Here is a 19,027-nt window from a genome sequence, read left to right on the forward strand (position 1 = left end):
TGCTAGCCAAGAGTGCAGAGCCACTAGCTCCTGTTGTAAAAAAAAACAAAACTTATGTACTCATTTTATCACGTTTCAGATGCCAGTTTAGAGTGGGAAACTTTAGAGCAATACTTCCTGTGGCAGCTAATAGGGTCTCACAACATTCCAGTCGAACACATTTTGCCCATACTGCCCAAGCTAGAGTTCTCAGCGCATGCGGAGGCTCTGGCATGCATACTTATCCAGCTAAAACAGGAGTGGTGAGTTAACATGAACATTCTTTTTGATACCTGCACACAATAACATTAAAACCTTGGGTGGCTAAAGACGTAGATCTAAGTCTTTATGCCTGACCATTTGGTGCCCACCGACGTAGGTCTACGTCAACGAACTGTGGGTCTCATTGACTGTGGCAATCACAATGTAAAATACACAGATTCTATCTGATTGGCTAATTCTGAACCAAAGGAATTTTCTTTCCTTACTTCAGCATTCTCTGTGCATGTTTGAGACCAGGTGAGGGTTGCGAGTGCTCTGGGTGATAGGGAAAATTGAAATTTCTATGAAAGTTTGTCCTTATACCAACTCCATGAATGAGTGCTAACTTTTTTGTTTTGGTGTTAGAATTGAAAAAACAAAACAAAACAGACAGTGCCTAGTGTGGAGCCCTGGTAAAGTGTAGGGGTGGCAGGGCATTCAGGCTGTGCCTGGACACGTGCGGTTCATAGTGTGGAGCCCTTGTAAGGTGTAGGGGTGGCATGGCATTCAGGCTGCACCTGGACACTTGTAATGCCTAGTGTGGAGCCCTTGTAAGGTGTAGGGGTGGCATGGCATTCAGGCTGCGCCTGGACACGTGCGGTTCCAAGTGTGGAGCCCTTGTAAGGTGTAGGGGTGGCATGGCATTCAGGCTGCGCCTGGACACGTGCGGTTCCTAGTGTGGAGCCCTTGTAAGGTGTAGGGGTGGCATGGCATTCAGGCTGTGCCTCGACACGTGCGGTTCCTAGTGTGGAGCCCTTGTAAGGTGTAGGGGTGGCATGGCATTCAGGCTGCGCCTGGACACGTGCGGTTCCTAGTGTGGAGCCCTTGTAAGGTGTAGGGGTGGCACGGCATTAAGGCTGCGCCTGGACATGTGCGGTTCCTAGTGTGGAGCCCTTGTAAGGTGTAGGGGTGGCATGGCATTCAGGCTGTGCCTGGACACGTGCGGTTCCTAGTGTGGAGCCCTTGTAAGGTGTAGGGGTGGCATGGCATTCAGGCTGTGCCTGGACACGTGTAATGCCTAGTGTGGAGCCCTTGTAAGGTGTAGGGGTGGCACGGCATTAAGGCTGCACCTGGACACGTGCTGTTCCTAGTGTGGAGCCCTTGTAAGGTGTAGGGGTGGCAGGGCATTCAGGCTGCACCATGACACGTATAATGCCTAATGTGGAGCCCTGGTAAGGTGTGGTGGCATGGCACGCAGTTATAATCCCTTGGGGGGCCTTTTGGTTAGCAAAATTTAATTTCATTGTGTGTGTTTCAAAATGCCATCCGTTTCATTTGCAGCCCCACAGCAGAACTGGTACGGTGCATACTATGCCGAGAATCAAAAAAGCTTGACTTCTTCGCTGTGTCGATACTAAAATACTGGGCGCAGGAATACGAGGATCGGTTGGCAGACTTGATCTTATCTCAGGTTCAGAAAAATACAACAACATCAAACAGAAAAAGACAAAGGTTAGTGGTTTAATTATTGTCAGTAAAATCTCTTCATTTCCCTCTTAGTTTTTAAGTTTAGAATGTTCTGCATCAAGACCTGGGACCACGAAAAAACATGATTTACACCAGTATTGGGATAACTTTGACAAGTGATGAATGGCTAACATATTTTGGTCTCTGCATAATCTGAATCTCAAAAAAAGCTGTTTTTGAGTGGGCTAAGAACAACACGTATTTTAGAAACAAGACAACTACTTCCCTTGAAATGATTTGAAAATATTTCCCGTCGTCTTTATTCCAGAACGCAATCGATACCGAATAATAAGAAAGAGAATCCGTCTGTGGAGCAGATCCTGTCTCATCTGGACCACATGAGGCAGACGTGTAGGAATATATCATGTAAGTGTACCCAAGAATAAATGGATATCTTTGTTTACAAAATGACGTCATTATAGACCCCACATACAACAAATGTGGGGTCTATATTGAGATTACTAGGAGAAGGTACTAGGCTTCTGCATTCTTCCCAGGTTATATTATGGAGGTAGTCAAGCAAAACTGCTATTTCAACTGAAAAACTGTCACCCCTGTCCCATCAAACTACACTCGATCTGGTGCACCTGGCAAAGACTATTTCGAAATTTGGATAATTTTGATGACTTTGAAGCGTTTTTATGCGCCGATTTTCTGATTTGCTTTCAAATCTCCGGCACGATTCTGTCAATCACACGTATATTAGCATAAGCTCCGCCCCGTAATGGTGATGTCATATCCTCATGCATCATGGCGGCGGTATCTCTTTGCCGAAGTGGCGAGCTGTCGAGTATTTTGAGCAAAGAACGACGGTTGACATGGTTGAATGAAGGAATGAAAGAAAGGAATAGCCTTAAATGCTTATCGATGATCCATCCTGCCCATCTGAAAAGGTTAGGGTGCTGTTTAAATGTTACTGAGCGTGTGATTTTGAGAAAGCGCGAGCGTGTTTGTCCGGAAATAGATCATCCGCGAAACAGAATAGACTTCACTCCTCCATACGTGTACTGTGTGGGCCCGTGGGGGCTATCAAATTTGCTGACAAGCAAATTTCAAATTTCTAGTTACCATTGGCTGCGCACCAATACTCGTATCTCAACAGCGGGGATGACGTGACGTAACAATATCAACTTCCACGATCGTTGTTGGTTTCACTTGGATACGAGGAGTTGTTCTCCCCTTTGTCGAGACTTGCATGATATTTTAGAATAAAACTTGTCGAAACCTATTAGTATTAACATTTAGGGGCTGTCGGGTGATTTGTTCGCTTGAGATTTTCAGTTCATTGTAGTTATTCGCCAAGCAGCGCTGCACAGGGAATTTTCATTTTTGTCTCAATCTTAGGGAGACTGGCCTCCATTGCCCTGGTAGGCAACCAGGTTAGGAGAGAGAACTGTGAAATCCAACTGGGCACTTTGGAATCATCAGACTTGGGGAGAGACACTCCGAAATATGTCCGAGGCTGATTACACTTGCCCTACCAGCCTCTAATTGGTGCTCACACAACAGCCTTATACCCATCTCATTCAAAAAGTAAAGTGAATTACCCAAGGCCATGAGCGATAATAGTGGCAGCTTTTTTCATTGCGGGGTGGCTATTATATAATCGTAAATATCCTTTTTTGCAGTTTTAACAAATGAATCCATGCAACAAGCACTGCAATTGAGTCAAGCTTGCATCAGTGATGAATTGAAGAAAAGCAAGTAAGTACGTGGGGATGCTTGAAATATGCACCTTGACCCTCAATGTATTGACATTGCTCAGCTTCAAAGGTTAATTTCAATTAAAATTACCTTGTCCTTGATAGAGAGGTTTTGTGTACTTATAGAGAGGTGTCCTCTAAGGGAGGTTCAACTGTATTTTGTTGCGCGTCAAATGAATATTTGACTAAAACTCAGATGAATTGTTTTGTTACCAGGTTCAGTGATCTGTTGGCGTTTGCGGAAGACTTGGAGGACATGAAGACAACTAGGGTGCTACGAGGGGGACGCAAGGCCACGGTCACCAGTCCCAAGGCGGGGAAAGTCAAGAAAATGGTGGAAGATTCAGATACCGAATCGGAAAGTAGTGATGTAAGTTTTGGGTTTTCTGTGGCGGACACTTTTCTTATTTAGACGTGTAGCTGACTGGATGTCCAAAAAAAAGGTTTTGACTGGTGAAATTTGCCCTGGCGTTGATATTGCTCAGTTTATTTTGTTATCTTGCTACCAACAGGATGCTTAGCTGTAAGTTTACATATGCATAGAACAATAGAAAAGAAGCATTTCCACTGTGGCGTTTACCCTTCAGTAAGAAGAAAAGACCCATTGCAACTGCAAATCTGTTACAGAACTAAATTGCGGGATCCGCAAAAATTATGTGGGATCCTTCAAAATCTAAATTTGTGAGAGGCTAGCTAGCAGAAGCCCTGCTAAACAGTTTCTTTAAATTGTCAACATCAGGTTCTTGTGTAATTGACAAAGTCCATTTCTATTTCAGAATGAAGAAATAGTTCGCCAGAAAAACAAAAAGAGAAAAACTGTTCCGAGTGCATTAGACAATGACAGTGATTGAAATACGATGGAATAGAGATAGATGTGTTCAGATTATGTTCAGATTCAAGGCAGCTAGATATTTGGAGTGATTCATTTCCGGATACTGAGATGGGACGTAACTATCACCCAGTGAAAAAGTGTCAGTTCATTTCCGGATACTGAGATGGGACGTAACTGTTACCCAGTGAAAAAGTGTCAGTTCATTTCCGGATACTGAGATGGGACGTAACTGTTACCCAGTGAAAAAGTGTCAGTTCATTTCCGGATACTGAGATGGGACGTAACTGTTACCCAGTGAAAAAGTGTCAGTTCATTTCCGGATACTGAGATGGGACGTAACTATCACCCAGTGAAAAAGTGTCAGTTCATTTCCGGATACTGAGATGGGACGTAACTATCACCCAGTGAGAAAGTGTCAGTTCATTATTTGAACTGTACGGTTAGGACGACTGTTTCTCGGGATGTGTGACAGCTATGCCTATGACAGGACTGGCCAGACCCGTCTGTAGAAATATGGAAAAATGTCTCAACCTGGAAGTACGTTGGATATAGTTTCTAGGACTTGAAACTCCAGGAATAAATCACAGCTACTTGTGTGTTTGGCTTTGCCCCCTTTGATTTAACGGACTGGAGTCAAGGTGTTGTAATAAAACGATGTGAAGTTTTGATTTGGACCATAGTTTCTCAGACTTTTAACTTATAAATTCACCAAAAAAACATGTAAAGAGAACAACTGCTTCGAACAGCACTGTTCCCCTGTCGACGATAACCTTGGATTACCGAAGGGGAAATTGTCCATATGAAGATTTTCTTTTCAAAACGATATAAATACAGATTTGTCCCATGGAGAAAATTCAGTGTACTTGAAAATTGCCACAGAAGTAAGTCCCAGTTCCTCTGTGTCTTGTGTACTTTCATGAAATTAAAATTGCTAAGTTTGTCTTTAAAAGAAGGACAATTCACCTACCCTACATGTACTTCTGCCAAGATTGCCTTTGCTCTTCAGAACTTGGCATTTGGTCTTTCTAATTCTTCAGCATGTGCTAATGACTGTTCGATTAATTGATTCCCATGTAAACTTTAGTTTTGTATGCCACAGTCATTGCGATATATCATGATCATCTCCAGGACTGGTGTGCAAGTTTGGTACTTTTCATGAATGCATCACATTTTGATATTCAAGCTTTTCATTCTGCATACTTATCAAGGTCACTGGGGTCGCAATTCTTTCCAATGCCAATGGGCATGCTTATATTATGAGGACATCCCACGAAAAGATTTGAAGTGTTTCATTCCTTTGCAAGAATGGTATGAAATCGGAAAAATGGTTCCTTGTCTCTGGCCAATAGGTAGGCATATGCTGGTTCAAGAGGTGTTCAAATAACGGTCGAAGAAAATTCTTGTTTTTTTCGGGGGAGGGGGATCAGTGAGAGAGGGGAGGGGGTTATGGAAATTCATAATTTTTCATGAATTAGTGAATAAAATCAAATAGAATGGGGCTGCATCAGCGTCTTCAGAACTGTCGTGTTGGATTCCTCAGACTTTCTTTAATAGATCAATCAACTTGATCCCGTTGAACGTTGACTGTGATGAGAAAGTAGTTGGCCTTTCTATGAATTTGTGTAATAAAGACATTGACTTGGACTGTACATTGTATATATCAGACAATGAAATACGTTTTGTATACCAGTGTTGTGCTGTTGTGTGATTTCCAGTCAGTCGGTTGGCCCAGGTCTCTGTTACCTATTTTTGTCAAGAACAACTTGAAGTAGACAGTGGGCTGTTGTGACCTCGATCATCCTGTCAGTAAGATGCTGGAAGTGCCAGGCCGAATTTTGTATGGTTGGGACTGCATGAAGTAGAAAGTGGGTGGTTGTAACAATGTCTACCAACCAGCATTTCGCAAACCGAGTGAGGGAGTCGCAACCAAACGGAATTGGGCATGGCACTTCAATGGTCTTGCAGACAGATAGAATTCAGCCTGGCACTTCCACCATTTTACCAACAGGATGATCGAGGTGAGACAGTCCCAACCATACAGAATTCGGCCTGACACTTCCACCATCTTACTGACAAGATGATTGAGGTGAGGCAGTCCCAACCAGAATTCAGCCTGGCACCTCCAGCATCTTACCAACAGGATGATCGAGGTGAGACAGTCCCAACCATACAGAATTCGGCCTGACACTTCCACCATCTTACTGACAAGATGATTGAGGTGAGACAGTCCCAACCAGACAGAATTCGGCCTCCTGGCACCTCGAGCATCTTACTAACAGGATGATTAAGGTGAGACAGTCCCAACAGGACAGAATTCGGCCTGTTGGCACCTCCAGCATCTTACTAACAGGATGATCGAGGTAAGACAGTCCCAACAGGACAGAATTCGGCCTCCTGGCACCTCCAGCATCTTACCAACAGGATGATCGAGGTGAGACAGTCCCAACAGGACAGAATTCGGCCTCCTGACACCTCCAGCATCTTACTTACAGGATGATTGAGGTGAGGCAGTCCCAACAGGACAGAATTCGGCCTCCTGGCACCTCCAGCATCTTACTAACAGGATGATCGAGGTGAGACAGTCCCAACAGGACAGAATTCGGCCTGTTGGCACCTCCAGCATCTTACTTACAGGATGATTGAGGTGAGGCAGTCCCAACAGGACAGAATTCGGCCTCCTGGCACATCCAGCATCTTACTAACAGGATGATCGAGGTGAGACAGTCCCAACAGGACAGAATTCGGCCTGTTGGCACCTCCAGCATCTTACTTACAGGATGATTGAGGTGAGGCAGTACCAACAGGACAGAATTCGGCCTCCTGGCACCTCCAGCATCTTACTAACAGGATGATCGAGGTGAGACAGTCCCAACAGGACAGAATTCGGCCTGTTGGCACCTCCAGCATCTTACTAACAGGATGGTCGAGGTGAGACAGTCCCAACAGGACAGAATTCGGCCTCATGGCACCTCCAGCATCTTACTAACAGGATAGTCGAGGTGAGACAGTCCCAACCAGACAGAATTTGGCCTCCTGGCACCTCCAGCATCTTACTAACAGAATGATTGAGGTGAGGCAGTCCCAACAGGCAGAATTCGGCCTCCTGGCACCTCCACCATCTAACTAACAGGATGATCGAGGTGAGACAGTCCCAAAAGGACAGAATTCGGCCTCCTGGCACCTCCAGCATCTTACTGACAAGATGATTGAGGTGAGACATTCCCAACCAGACAGAATTCAGCCTGGCACCTCCAGCATCTTACTAACAGGATGATCGAGGTGAGACAGTCCCAACCAGACAGAATTCGGCCTCCTGGCACCTCGAGCATCTTACTGACAGGATGATTGAGGTGAGACAGTCCCAACAGGACAGAATTCGGCCTCCTGGCACCTCCAGCATCTTACTAACGGGATGATCGAGGTGAGACAGTCCCAACCAGACAGAATTCGGCCTCCTGGCACCTCGAGCATCTTACTGACAGGATGATTGAGGTGAGACTGTCCCAACAGGACTGAATTCGGCCTGTTGGCACCTCCAGCATCTTACTAACAGGATGGTCGAGGTGAGACAGTCCCAACCAGACAGAATTCGGCCTGTTGGCACCTCCAGCAATCTTACTAACAGGATGATTGAGGTGAAACAGTCCCAACAGGACAGAATTCAGCCTCCTGGCACCTCCAGCATCTTATTTATTTATAAAACTTATATATCCAACAGACGTCAATATGTTGATTTCTCTGGTTACACCCCCGACCATGCTGTCATTAAAACGGGTGTACCCCAAGGGTCGATCTTAGAGCCTCTCCTTTTTACCATTTACATCAATGATCTAAACAAAGCAAGTAAATTCTTCAATTTTATAATGTTTGCGGACGATACAACTTCACTTAGCGAATTACATTCTTTCTCTACCAAGGTAAACCACATATTAAACACCGAGCTATTAAACATAGCAAACTGGTTAAAAGCAAATCAATTATCTTTAAATATCTCAAAAACTAAATTTATGATCTTTGAACGAACACACAAAATTTTTAATGGCATCCTAGATTTACAAATTGAAGGCACGAAACTTGAATGTGTTGAATCGTTTAACTTCCTTGGATTACTTATAAATAAGGATCTTACTTGGACTTCACATATAAATCATATTTCAAAAAAAATATCAAGGGCAACCGGCATTATCAATTATTTAAAACATTTTATTTCACAGAAAATTCTAATAACGATTTACCACTCTCTTATCTCTGCTCATCTCAACTATCAAATATCATCTTGGGGCTATGATCACAACGAAATTTTAAAATTACAAAAGAAAGCTATTCGTGCATTACTCTCAGTCATCCTATTAGTCACACTGACCCTTTATTCATAAAGCTGAAACTACTCAAACTACCGGACTTACACAAATTAATTGAAATAAAATTTCTCTATAGATTTTTAAAAAAGGATTTACCAGTGTACTTCATGCACAATTTTTTCTCATTTAACAGTGATGTTCATAACTATCCCACAAGAGTTAATGATAAATTTAAAATACCAAATGTAAGACACGAATATGCCAAAATGACACCACGATACAGTTTAACTAAATTATATAATTCTCTCTCAAAACCAACTCTAAACAAACTCCACTCAAATTTTAGCTTAAAATCCTTTTCAACATACTACAAAAATGAAATTTTGGGTTCCTATAATAATAAAAAGTGCTAAATTCGCAACTGCTATGTTTGCGACATTCGTTAAACTTTTTTCGTCTTATAACTGTTATTACTCACTCCTTCACTGTAAAATAGAACTGTCTTGTAAATTAAATTGTAAATCCTGTATATAATAATTAACATTGTACTACATGTAATTCATAAGGGAGCAGGCATTAAGCGGCCAATCTGGTCTTGTTCTGCTCCCGACCACAATCAATATTATGTATTTCATTAATGCACCTTGTAAATTTTGTTGGTCGAATAAATATTCATATTCATATTCATATTCATATTAACAAGATGATCGAGGTGAGACAGTCCCAACCAGACAGAATTCGGCCTTGCACCTCCACTGTCTTGCCGAAGTCCAGACCGCATCTTGCCCTGCACCTCCACCATCTCACCAGCACTGACAGAATGCAAACATGATGAGAACTGGTGAACAGCAAGAATTGGACCCAGTCGAGCCTATCACTATCTTGCAAAGAGGGTGAGAGAGGTGAGACTGCAGGACACACCGAATCGGCCACGGCACCTCCACCGCCTCTCAAAAACTAAGAGGAAACAGAACGAGGTGAGACAGTCACAAGAAGTCAGAATTGGGCCTAATAGCATCTACATCGACTGGCAAATACGGCAAGAGAGGTGAGACAGTCACAACCAGTCAGAATCAGGTTTGGCATTTCCACCGTCTTGCAAGCCGGGTGAGAGCTATAACCGTCAGACTCTTACCGAATGGGCATGCCATCTTCATCGTCTTGCAAAGAGGGCGGGAGAGCTGAGAGGGAAGCTGTCCGAAACGGGCCTGGCACCTCCAACGTCTCGCCAGCCGGCCAGCAGAGGTGAGACAGTCACAACCTGACAGAATACAGCCCGTCTTGCTAACGAGGCGAGACAATTGGAGCCAGGCTGTTCCTCCACCGTCCTTCAGGGGCGAGGGAGGTGAGACAGTCACCTCCACCGTCCTGCACACAGGATAGGCATGGTGAGACTGTCACAACTAGACAGAATCGGGCCTGGCACTTCCATTGTCTTGACAGCCGGGGGAGAGAGCTGAGACAGCTAGAACCAGGCTGAAACGGGCCTGGCATATCCACAGTCTTGGAAACCGGGCAATAGAGCTAAGACAGCCAGAACCAGTCTTAAACGTGCCTGGTATCTCCACCGTCTTGCCGAAAGCGGGAGAAGTGAGAGAGACGGAGCCAGACCGAATCGAGCCTGGCACCTCCACCGTCTTGCAAACTAATAAGCGTCGTGAGACAGTCACATCGAGATGGAATCAAGCCATCCGCCTCTGTCGTCTTGCAAACGGACCGCGAGAGGTGGACGGTTACAACCAGACAGAATTAAGTCTTGCCCCTCCACCCCTCTACTCTTGCGAACAGGAAGAGCGAGGTGAGAACGTCACCACCTCACCGCATTCGGTCTGGTACCTCCACCGTCTTACAAACAGGATAAGCGTGGTGAGACAGACATAGCCTGACAGAATACAACCTGGAACCTTTATCGCCTTGTAAGCAGGATGAAAGCCAACCGTCAGACTAGGACCGAAATGGCCATGTCACCTCCATCGTCTAGCCAACAGGGCGAGAGAGCTGAGACAGAATCGGACCTGGCACAACCAACGTCTCAAAAGCCCGCCGAGAGAGATGAGGCAGTCACAACCAGACCTAATCGGGGCTGGCACTTTCACCATTTCAAACTGGATGGGTAAGGTCAGAGAAAGACAAAACCTGACAAAATACAGCCTGGCATCTTCACCGCCTTGTTAAACAGGAACGGAGCCAACCGTCAGACACGGACCGAATCGGGCATGACACCTCCATATTGTCTAGTCATCAGGGCGGGAGAGGTGAGACAGAACTAATCCGGAACTGGCCTGACCCCTACAACGTCTTGCCAGCAGGCCAAGAGAGGTGAGACAGTTACAGCGATACCGAATTAAGCCTGGCACCTCCACCGTCTTGCAAACGTGGCGAGACAGGCGAGACGATTCGAGCCAAGCTCTTCCTTCACCGTCCTTCAGGGGCGAGGGAGGTGGGACAGTCACTTTCACCCTCCTGCAAACAGGAAAGGCGTGGTGAGACTCACAACTAGACAGAATATGGCCTGGCACAACCAACGTCTCAAAAGCCCGCCGAGAGAGATGAGGCAGTCACAACCAGACCTAATTGGGCCTGGAGTCTTCACCATTTCAAAAACTGGATGGGTAAAGTCAGGGACAGTCAAAACCTGACAGAATACAGCCCGGCATCTGCACCGCCTGGTTAACTTTAACGGAGCCAACCGTCAGACACGGGCCGAATCGGGCCTAGCACCTCCATTGTCTAGTCATCAGGGCGGGAGGGGTGAGACAGAACCAATCCGTGCCAGGCCCGGTTCTGTCTGAGCTCTCTCGCCCTGTTGACAAGACGATGGAGGTACCAGGCCCAATTCTGTCTAGCTATGACAGTCTAACCATGCATGTGCTATTTTCAGGACGGTGGAGGTGACTTTCTCACCTCCATCGCCCATGAAGAACGATGGAGGAACAGCCTGGCTCCAATCGCCTCGCCTCGCTCGCCCCGTTTGCAAGACGGTGAAGGTGCCAGGCTTAATTCGTTATTGCTGTGACTGTCTCACCTCTCCCGGCCGACTGGCGAGATGTTGTAGGTGTCAGACCGATTTCGGATTTGTTCTGTCTCACCTCTCCCGCCCTGATGCTCAAACAATGGGGATGACGTGCCCGATTCGGTCCGTATCTGACGGTTAGCTCCGTTCCTGTTAACAAGGCGGTGAAGATGCCGGGCTGTATTCTGTCAGGTTGTGACTGCCACTGACCTCGCCAATCCAGCTGTTGAAATGTTCAAGGTGCCAGGCCCGATTGGGTCTGGTTGTGACTGCCTCATCTCTCTCGTCGGGCTTACGAAACGTTGGTTGTGCCAAGCCCGGTGTAATGTTTTTGAGTGTTTCTGTTTTTGAGTGTTTCCCCTCATTGTTTGGGAACGCTCAAAAATAGATTGACAAGTTTTTCTGTGTATCCCCCCTATTGAAAAGTCATGGTCTCTCTAGCTGCCTATTGTTTGGAAACACTGACACATGGGAAACAATCACAGATGTTACACCGGTTCTGTGTCAGCTCTCTTGCCCTGTTGACTAGATGATGGAGGTGCCAGGCCCAATTCTGTCTAGTTTCATCACGCCTATCCTGTGTGCAGGGCGTGGAGGTGACTGTCTCACCTCCCTCGCCCCTGAACGACGGTGGAGGAACAGCCTGGCTCCAATCATCTCGCCTCTCTCGCTTTGTTTGCAAGACGGTGGAGGTGCCAGGCTTACTTCGATATCGCTGTAACTGTCTCACCTCTCCCGGCCGGCTGGCAAGACTTTGTAGGTGTCAGGTCAGTTCCGGATTGGTTCTGTCTCACTTCTCCCGCCCTGATGACTAGATAGTGGAGGTGACATACCGATTCGATCCGTATCTGACGGTTAGCTCCGTTCTTGTTAACAGGACGGTGGAGGTGCCAGGCTCGATTCGGTCTGGCTCCGTCTCTCTCACTTGGCAAGACGATGGAGGTCGATAGAGCTGAGACAGCCAGAACCAGTTTAAAACGTGCCTGGTATCTCAGGCCTAATCAGGCCTGGCACCTTCACCAATTCAAAAACTGGATGGGCGAGGTAAAAGACGGTCACAACCTGACCGAATACAGCCCGGCATCTTCACCACCTTGTAAACAATAACGGAGTAAACCGTCATGCACGGACCGAATCGGGCATGTCACCTCCACTGTCTGGTCATCAGGGCGGGAGAGGTGAGACAGAACCAATCCGGAATTGGCCTGACACCTACAACGTCTCGCTAACCGGCCGAGAGAGGTGAGGCAGTTACAGCGATACCGAATTAACCCTGGCACCTCCACCGTCATGCAAACGGGGCGAGAGAGGCGAGACGATTCGAGCCGGGCTGTTCCTCCACCGTCCTTCATGGGCGAGGGAGGGGAGACAGTCACCTCCACCCTCCTACAAACAGGAAAGGCGTAGTGAGATTGTCACAACTAGACAGAATCGGGCCTGGCACCTCCGTCGTTTAGTCAACAGGGCGAGAGAGCTGACACAGAACCGGGCTTGGCACAATCAACGTCTCGCAAGCGGGCCGAGAGAGATGAGGCAGTCACAACCAGACCTAATCGGGCCTGACACCTTCACAATTTCAAAATGGTTAGGCGAGGTCAGAGACAGTCACAACCTGACAGAATGCAGCCCGGCATCTTCACCACCTTGATAACAGTAACGGAGTAAACCGTCATGCACGGACCGAATCGGGCATGTCACCTCCACTGTCTAGTCATCAGGGCGGGAGAGGTGAGACAGAACCAATCCGGACTTGGCCTGACACCTAAAACGTCTTGCCAGTCGGCCGAGAGAGGTGAGACAGTTACAGCACCTCCACCGTCTTGCAGACAGAGGCGAGACGATTGGAGCCAGGCTGTCCCTCGACCGTTCTCCAGGGGCGAGGGAGGTGAGACAGTCAAGTTGTGCCAAGAGTCATAACCTGACAGAATACAGCCCAGCATCTTCACCGCTTTGTTAACAGGAACGGAGCTAACCGTCAGACACGGACCGAATCGAGCATGTCACCTCCACTGTCTAGTCATCAGGGCGGGAGGGGTGAGACAGAACCAATCCGGAACTGGCCTTACACCCACAACGTCTTGCACGTCGGCCGAGAGAGGTGAGACAGTTACAGCGATACCGAACTGAACCTGACACCTCCACCGTCTTGCAAAGGGGCGAGTGAGGCGAGACGATTGGAGCCAGGCTGTTCCTCCACCGTCCTTCAGGGGCGAGGGAGGTGAGACAGTCACCTCCACCGTCCAGCAAACAGCACATGCATAGTAAGACTGTCACAACTAGACAGAATCGAGCCTTGCACCTCCATCGTCTAGTAAACAGTGCAAGAGAGCTATGACAGAACCAGGCCTGGCACAACCAACGTCTTGCAAGCCCGTCGAGAGAGATGAGGCAGTCACAACCAGACCTAATCGGGCCTGGCTCCTTCAACATTTCAAAAACTGGATGGTCGAGGTCAGCGACAGTCACAACCTGACAGACTACAGCCCGGCATCTTCACCGCCTTGTTAACAGGAATGGACCTAACCGTCATACACGGACCGAATCGGGCCTGGCACCTCCATCGTCTAGTCAACAGGGAGAGAGAGCTGAGACAGAACTGGGCCTGACACAAACCAACGTCTCTCAAGCCCGCCGAGAGAAATGAGGCAGTCACAACCAGACCTAATTGGGCCTGGCACCTTCTTTATTTCAAAAACTGGATGGGGAGGTCAGTGACAGTTACAACCTGACAGTATACAGCCCGGCATCTTCACCGCCTTGGTAACAGGAACGGAGCCAACCGTCAGACACGGACCGAATCAGGCATGACACCTCCATATTGTCTAATCATCAGGGCGGGAGAGGTGAGACAGAACCAATCCGGAACTGGCCTGACACCTACAACGTCTCGCCAGCCGGCCGAGAGAAGTGAGACAGTTACAGCGATACCGAATTAAGCCTGGCACCTCCACCGTCTTGCAAAGGGGGCGAGAGAGGCGAGACGATTGGAGCCAGGCTGTTCCTCCACTGTACTTCAGGGGCGAGGGAGGTGAAAACGTCACCTCGACCGTCCTGCACACAGAATAGGCGTGGTGAGACTGTCACAACTAGACAGAATAGAGCCTGGCATCTGTATCGTCTTGTCAACAGTGCGAGAGAGCTGAGACAGAACCGTAGCTGCCACAACCAACGCCTCGCAAGCCTGCCGTGAGAGATGAAGCAGTCACAACCATAACTAATCGGGCTTGGCACCTACACAATTTCACAAAATGGATGGGCAAGGTCAGAGACAGTCACAACATGACAGAATGCAGCCCGCCATCTTCACCGCATTGTTAACTGGAACGGAGCTAACCGTCAAACACGGACCGAATCGGGCATATCACCTGGGTGATATGAATAAAGACTAGCAAATGCTTTTACTTCAGTTTTGTACAGAATGGCCTAGTGTAAATGTACATGGAGATTTAGATAAAAGCATTTCCTAGTCTTTATTCATACCACCCAATGCCTCGCAAGTCCGCCGAGAGAGATGAGACAGTCACAACAAGACCTTATCGGGCCTGGCACCTTCACCAATTCAAAAACTGGATGGGCGAGGTCAGAGACAGTCACAACCTGACTGAATACAGCCCGGCATCTTCACCGCCTTGTTAACAGGAACGGACCTAACCGTCATGCACGGACCGAATCGGGCATGTCACCTCCACTGTCTAGTCATCAGGGCGGGAGAGGTGAGACAGAACCAATCCGGACTTGGCCTGACACCTAAAACGTCTTGCCAGTCGGCCGAGAGAGGTGAGACAGTTACAGCGATACCGAATTAAGCCTGACACCTCCACTGTCTTGCAAATGGGCAAGAGAGGCGAGACGATTGGAGCCAGGCTGTTCCTCCACTGTCCTTCAGGGCCGAAGGAGGTGAGACAGTCACCCCCACCCTCCTGCACACAGGATAGGCGTGGTGAGACTGTCACAACTAGACAGAATCGGGTCTGGCACCTCCATCATCCAGTCAACAGGGCGAGAAAGCCGAGTCAGAACCGGGCCTGGCACAACCAACGCCTCGCAAGCCAGTCAAGAGAGATGAGGCAGTCACAACCAGACCTAATCGGGCCTGGCACCTTCACCATTTCAAAAACTTGATGGGCGAGGTCAGAGACAGTCACAACCTGACAGAATACAGCCCAGCATCTTCACCGCCTTGTTAACAGGAATGGACCTAACCGTCATACACGGACCGAATCGGGCATGTCACCTCCATTGTCAAGTCATAAGGGCGGGACAGAACCAATCCGGAACTGGCCTGACACCTACAACGTCTCGCCAGCCGGCCTAGAGAGGTGAGGCAGTTACAGCGATACCGAATTATGCCTGGCACCTCCACCGTCATGCGAACGGGGCGAGAGAGGCGAGACGATTGGCTGTTCCTCCACCGTCCTTCAGGGGCGAGGGAGGTGAGACTGTCACCCCCACCCTCCTGCACACAGGATAGGCGTGGTGAGACTGTCACAACTAGACAGAATAGGGCCTGGCACCTCCATCGTCTAGTCAACAGGGAGAGAGAGAGCTGAGACAGATCTGGGCCTGACATAACCAACGTCTCCCAAGCCCGACGAAAGAGATGAGGCAGTCACAACGAGACCGAATCGGGCCTGGCACCTTTACCATTTCAAAAACTTGATGGGCGAGGTTAGAGACAGTCACAACCTGACAGAATACAGCCCGGAATCGTCACCGCCTTGTTAACAGGAACGGACCTAACCGTCATACATGGACCGAATCGGGCATGTCACCTCCGCTGTCTATTCATCAGGGCGGGAGAGGTGAAACAGAACCAATCCGGAACTGGCCTGACACTTACAACGTCTTGCCAGTAGGCCGAGAGAGGTGAAATAGTTACAGCGATACCGAATTAAGCCTTGCACCTCCACCGTCTTGCAAAGGGGCGAGAGAAGCGAGACGATTGGAATGAGGCTGTTCCTCCACCGTCCTTCTGGGGCGAGGGAGGTGAGAAAGTCACCTCCACCGTCCTGCACACAGGATAGGCGTGGTGAGACTGTTACAACTAGACAGAATACGGTCTAGAACCTCCATCGTCTAGTCAACAGGGCGAGAGAGCTGAGACAGAACGGGGCCTGGCACAACCAACGCCTCGCAAGCCCGCCGAGAGAGATGAGGCAGTCACAACCAGACCTAATCGGACCTGGCACCTTCACCATTTAAAAAACAGGATGGGCGAGGTCAGAGACAGTCAGAACCAGACGGAATCGAGCCTGGCACCTCCACCTTCTTGTTAACAAGAATGGAGCTAACCGTCAGACACGGACCGAATCGGGCATGTCACCTCCACTGTCTAGTCATCAGGGCGGGAGAGGTGAGACAGAACCAATCCGAAGCTGCTCGTTGGGTGATATGAATAAAGAATAGCAAATGCTTTTATGTAAAACTCCATGTACAATTACACTAGGCCTTTCTGTACAAAATTGAAGTAAAAGCATTTGCTAGACTTTATTCATATGAGCCAGCCGGCCGAGAGAGGTGAGGCAGTTACAGTGATACCGAATTAAGCCTGGCACCTCCACCGTCTTGCAAACGGGGCGAGAGAGGCGAGACGATTGGAGCCAGGCTGTTCCTCCACCGTCCTTCAGGGGCGAGGGAGGTGAGACAGTCACCTCCACCCTCCTGCAAACAGCACATGCATGGTTAGACTGTCATAACTAGATAGAATAGGGCCTGGCACCTCCATCGTCTAGTCAACATGGCGAGAGAGCTCAGACGGAACCAGGCCTGGCACAACCAACGTCATGCAAGCCCACCGAGAGAGATGAGGCAGTCACAACCAGACCTAATCTGGGCTGGCACCTTCACCATTTCAAAAACTGGACGAGCGAGGTGAGACAGTCACAATCACAGCATTCGGCCTAGTACCTCCATCGTTTTGAAACAGGACAAGTAAGATCAGACAGTCACAACCAGACCAAAATTGGTCGGGCATCCCCAACGTCTTGCAAATAGTGTAGGCGAGGTAAGACAGTCACAGCCACATTGCATTCGGCCCTGTACCTCCGCCGAGTCGCCAACAGAACGAGATAGAGATGAGACGGAGAACAAGACTGGTCCGGCGCGACACCTCCACCGTCTCGCCATTAGTGTGTGGGTCAGAATTTGACCGAGAGTTGGGCCTGACACATCCACCATCTTACAAACAGGCTGAGTGATTGGGACAGTCAAAACCAGACCGAATCAAGCAGGGGACCTTCCCTGTCTCCATAGCAGAATGAGTGATGGTGAAGTTGTCAGGCCCGTCCAATTCTTGTTGTTCACCTCTCTCGTCATGTTTGAATCCTCTCAGTGTTGGCGAGACGGTTGAGGTGCAGGCCGAAATTGTCTGGCTCTGACTGTCCCAGCTTGCTCTTCTGTCTGGTTGTGTCTCCCGTTAGTAACACGGTGGATGTGCCAGGCCGAATTCCTACTGGTTTTGACTTCATCATCTCTCGCCCTCTGTTTGTAAGACAAGCAGGGCACCTTCCCTGTCTCGCTAGCCGGATGAGAGATGGTGAGGTCGTCATTCTGTTTGCAAGAGGGTGGAGGTACCAGGCCTAATTCGGTTTGGCTCTTACTGTCTCTCCTCTCTCGTCATCGTGTTTGCAAGACAGTGGCGATACCAGGCACGATTTCGTCTCCTGTTGACTATCTCATCAATCTCACCGAGTTGGCAAGTTGGTGGAGATGATTGTTCCAATTCGGTCTGATTCTGAGTGTCTTACCTCCAACACCCTGTTATAAGACGGTGGAGGTGCCAGGCCTGGTACTTCTAGTTTTATACTGTTCCATAACTCTTGCGGTGTTTGCAAGGCAGTGCAGTTGCCAGGCCGAATTCCTTCTGACATCCCCCATCATGTTTGCAAGACGATGGAGGTGCTAGGCTGGATTCGGTCCTGCTCCGTCTGTCTTACCTTTTCTCATTCTGTATGAATGATAGTGGTTGTCATGTTGGCAAGGCAGTGGAGGTGCCAGGTCAATTGAGGGCAGATTCTCGGGCTGGATTCGGTGTGGTTCTGACTGTCCAACCAATCTTGTCCTCTTTGCAAGACGGCGGAGCAGCCAGGCCCGTTTCGGTCCAAATCTGACAGTTCACCTCTCATAGCCTGTGTGCAAGAAGATGTTGGTGTATGTCTGATCCTTATGTTGTTGGCTGTCTAAATGTCTCACGGTGTTGACAAGACGGTCGAGTTGTCAGGCACAATACTGTCTGGCTGTGACTGTTTGCAATTGGGGAAGGTGCAAGGCTGGACTTGGTCTGGCTCTGGTGGTCCTGCCTATCTCATCCTTTTCCCCAAGGTAGTGGAGGTCCCAGGAGGATACATTTGGTTTTGACGGTCTCATCGCTCTCACACTTTTTGCAAGACAGTGGAGGTGCTAGGCCCAATTCTGCCTGGTTGCCAAGGTCTCACCTCTCCTTTCCTGTCTGCAAGATGGTGGAGAATCCAGA

At 48.5% G+C, this 19,027-nt stretch overlaps 1 protein-coding gene across 1 annotated transcript in view; it reads left to right on the forward strand.

Annotated features, from left to right (window-relative positions):
- Positions 1-19,027, forward strand: part of LOC135482724 (integrator complex subunit 3-like) — a 414,475-nt gene that overhangs the window by 15,462 nt on the left and 379,986 nt on the right. The window contains exons 21-26 of the mRNA XM_064763033.1: positions 80-242; positions 1,522-1,692; positions 1,976-2,073; positions 3,336-3,411; positions 3,627-3,780; positions 4,187-5,918. Coding sequence (XP_064619103.1) covers positions 80-242; positions 1,522-1,692; positions 1,976-2,073; positions 3,336-3,411; positions 3,627-3,780; positions 4,187-4,261 — 737 coding nt within the window. The 3' untranslated portion in view covers positions 4,262-5,918. The remainder of the gene's footprint in view (positions 1-79; positions 243-1,521; positions 1,693-1,975; positions 2,074-3,335; positions 3,412-3,626; positions 3,781-4,186; positions 5,919-19,027) is intronic.

This window comes from Lineus longissimus, chromosome 2 (genome assembly GCF_910592395.1).
Source record: "Lineus longissimus chromosome 2, tnLinLong1.2, whole genome shotgun sequence".
Classification (NCBI taxonomy): Eukaryota; Metazoa; Nemertea; class Pilidiophora; order Heteronemertea; family Lineidae; genus Lineus; species Lineus longissimus.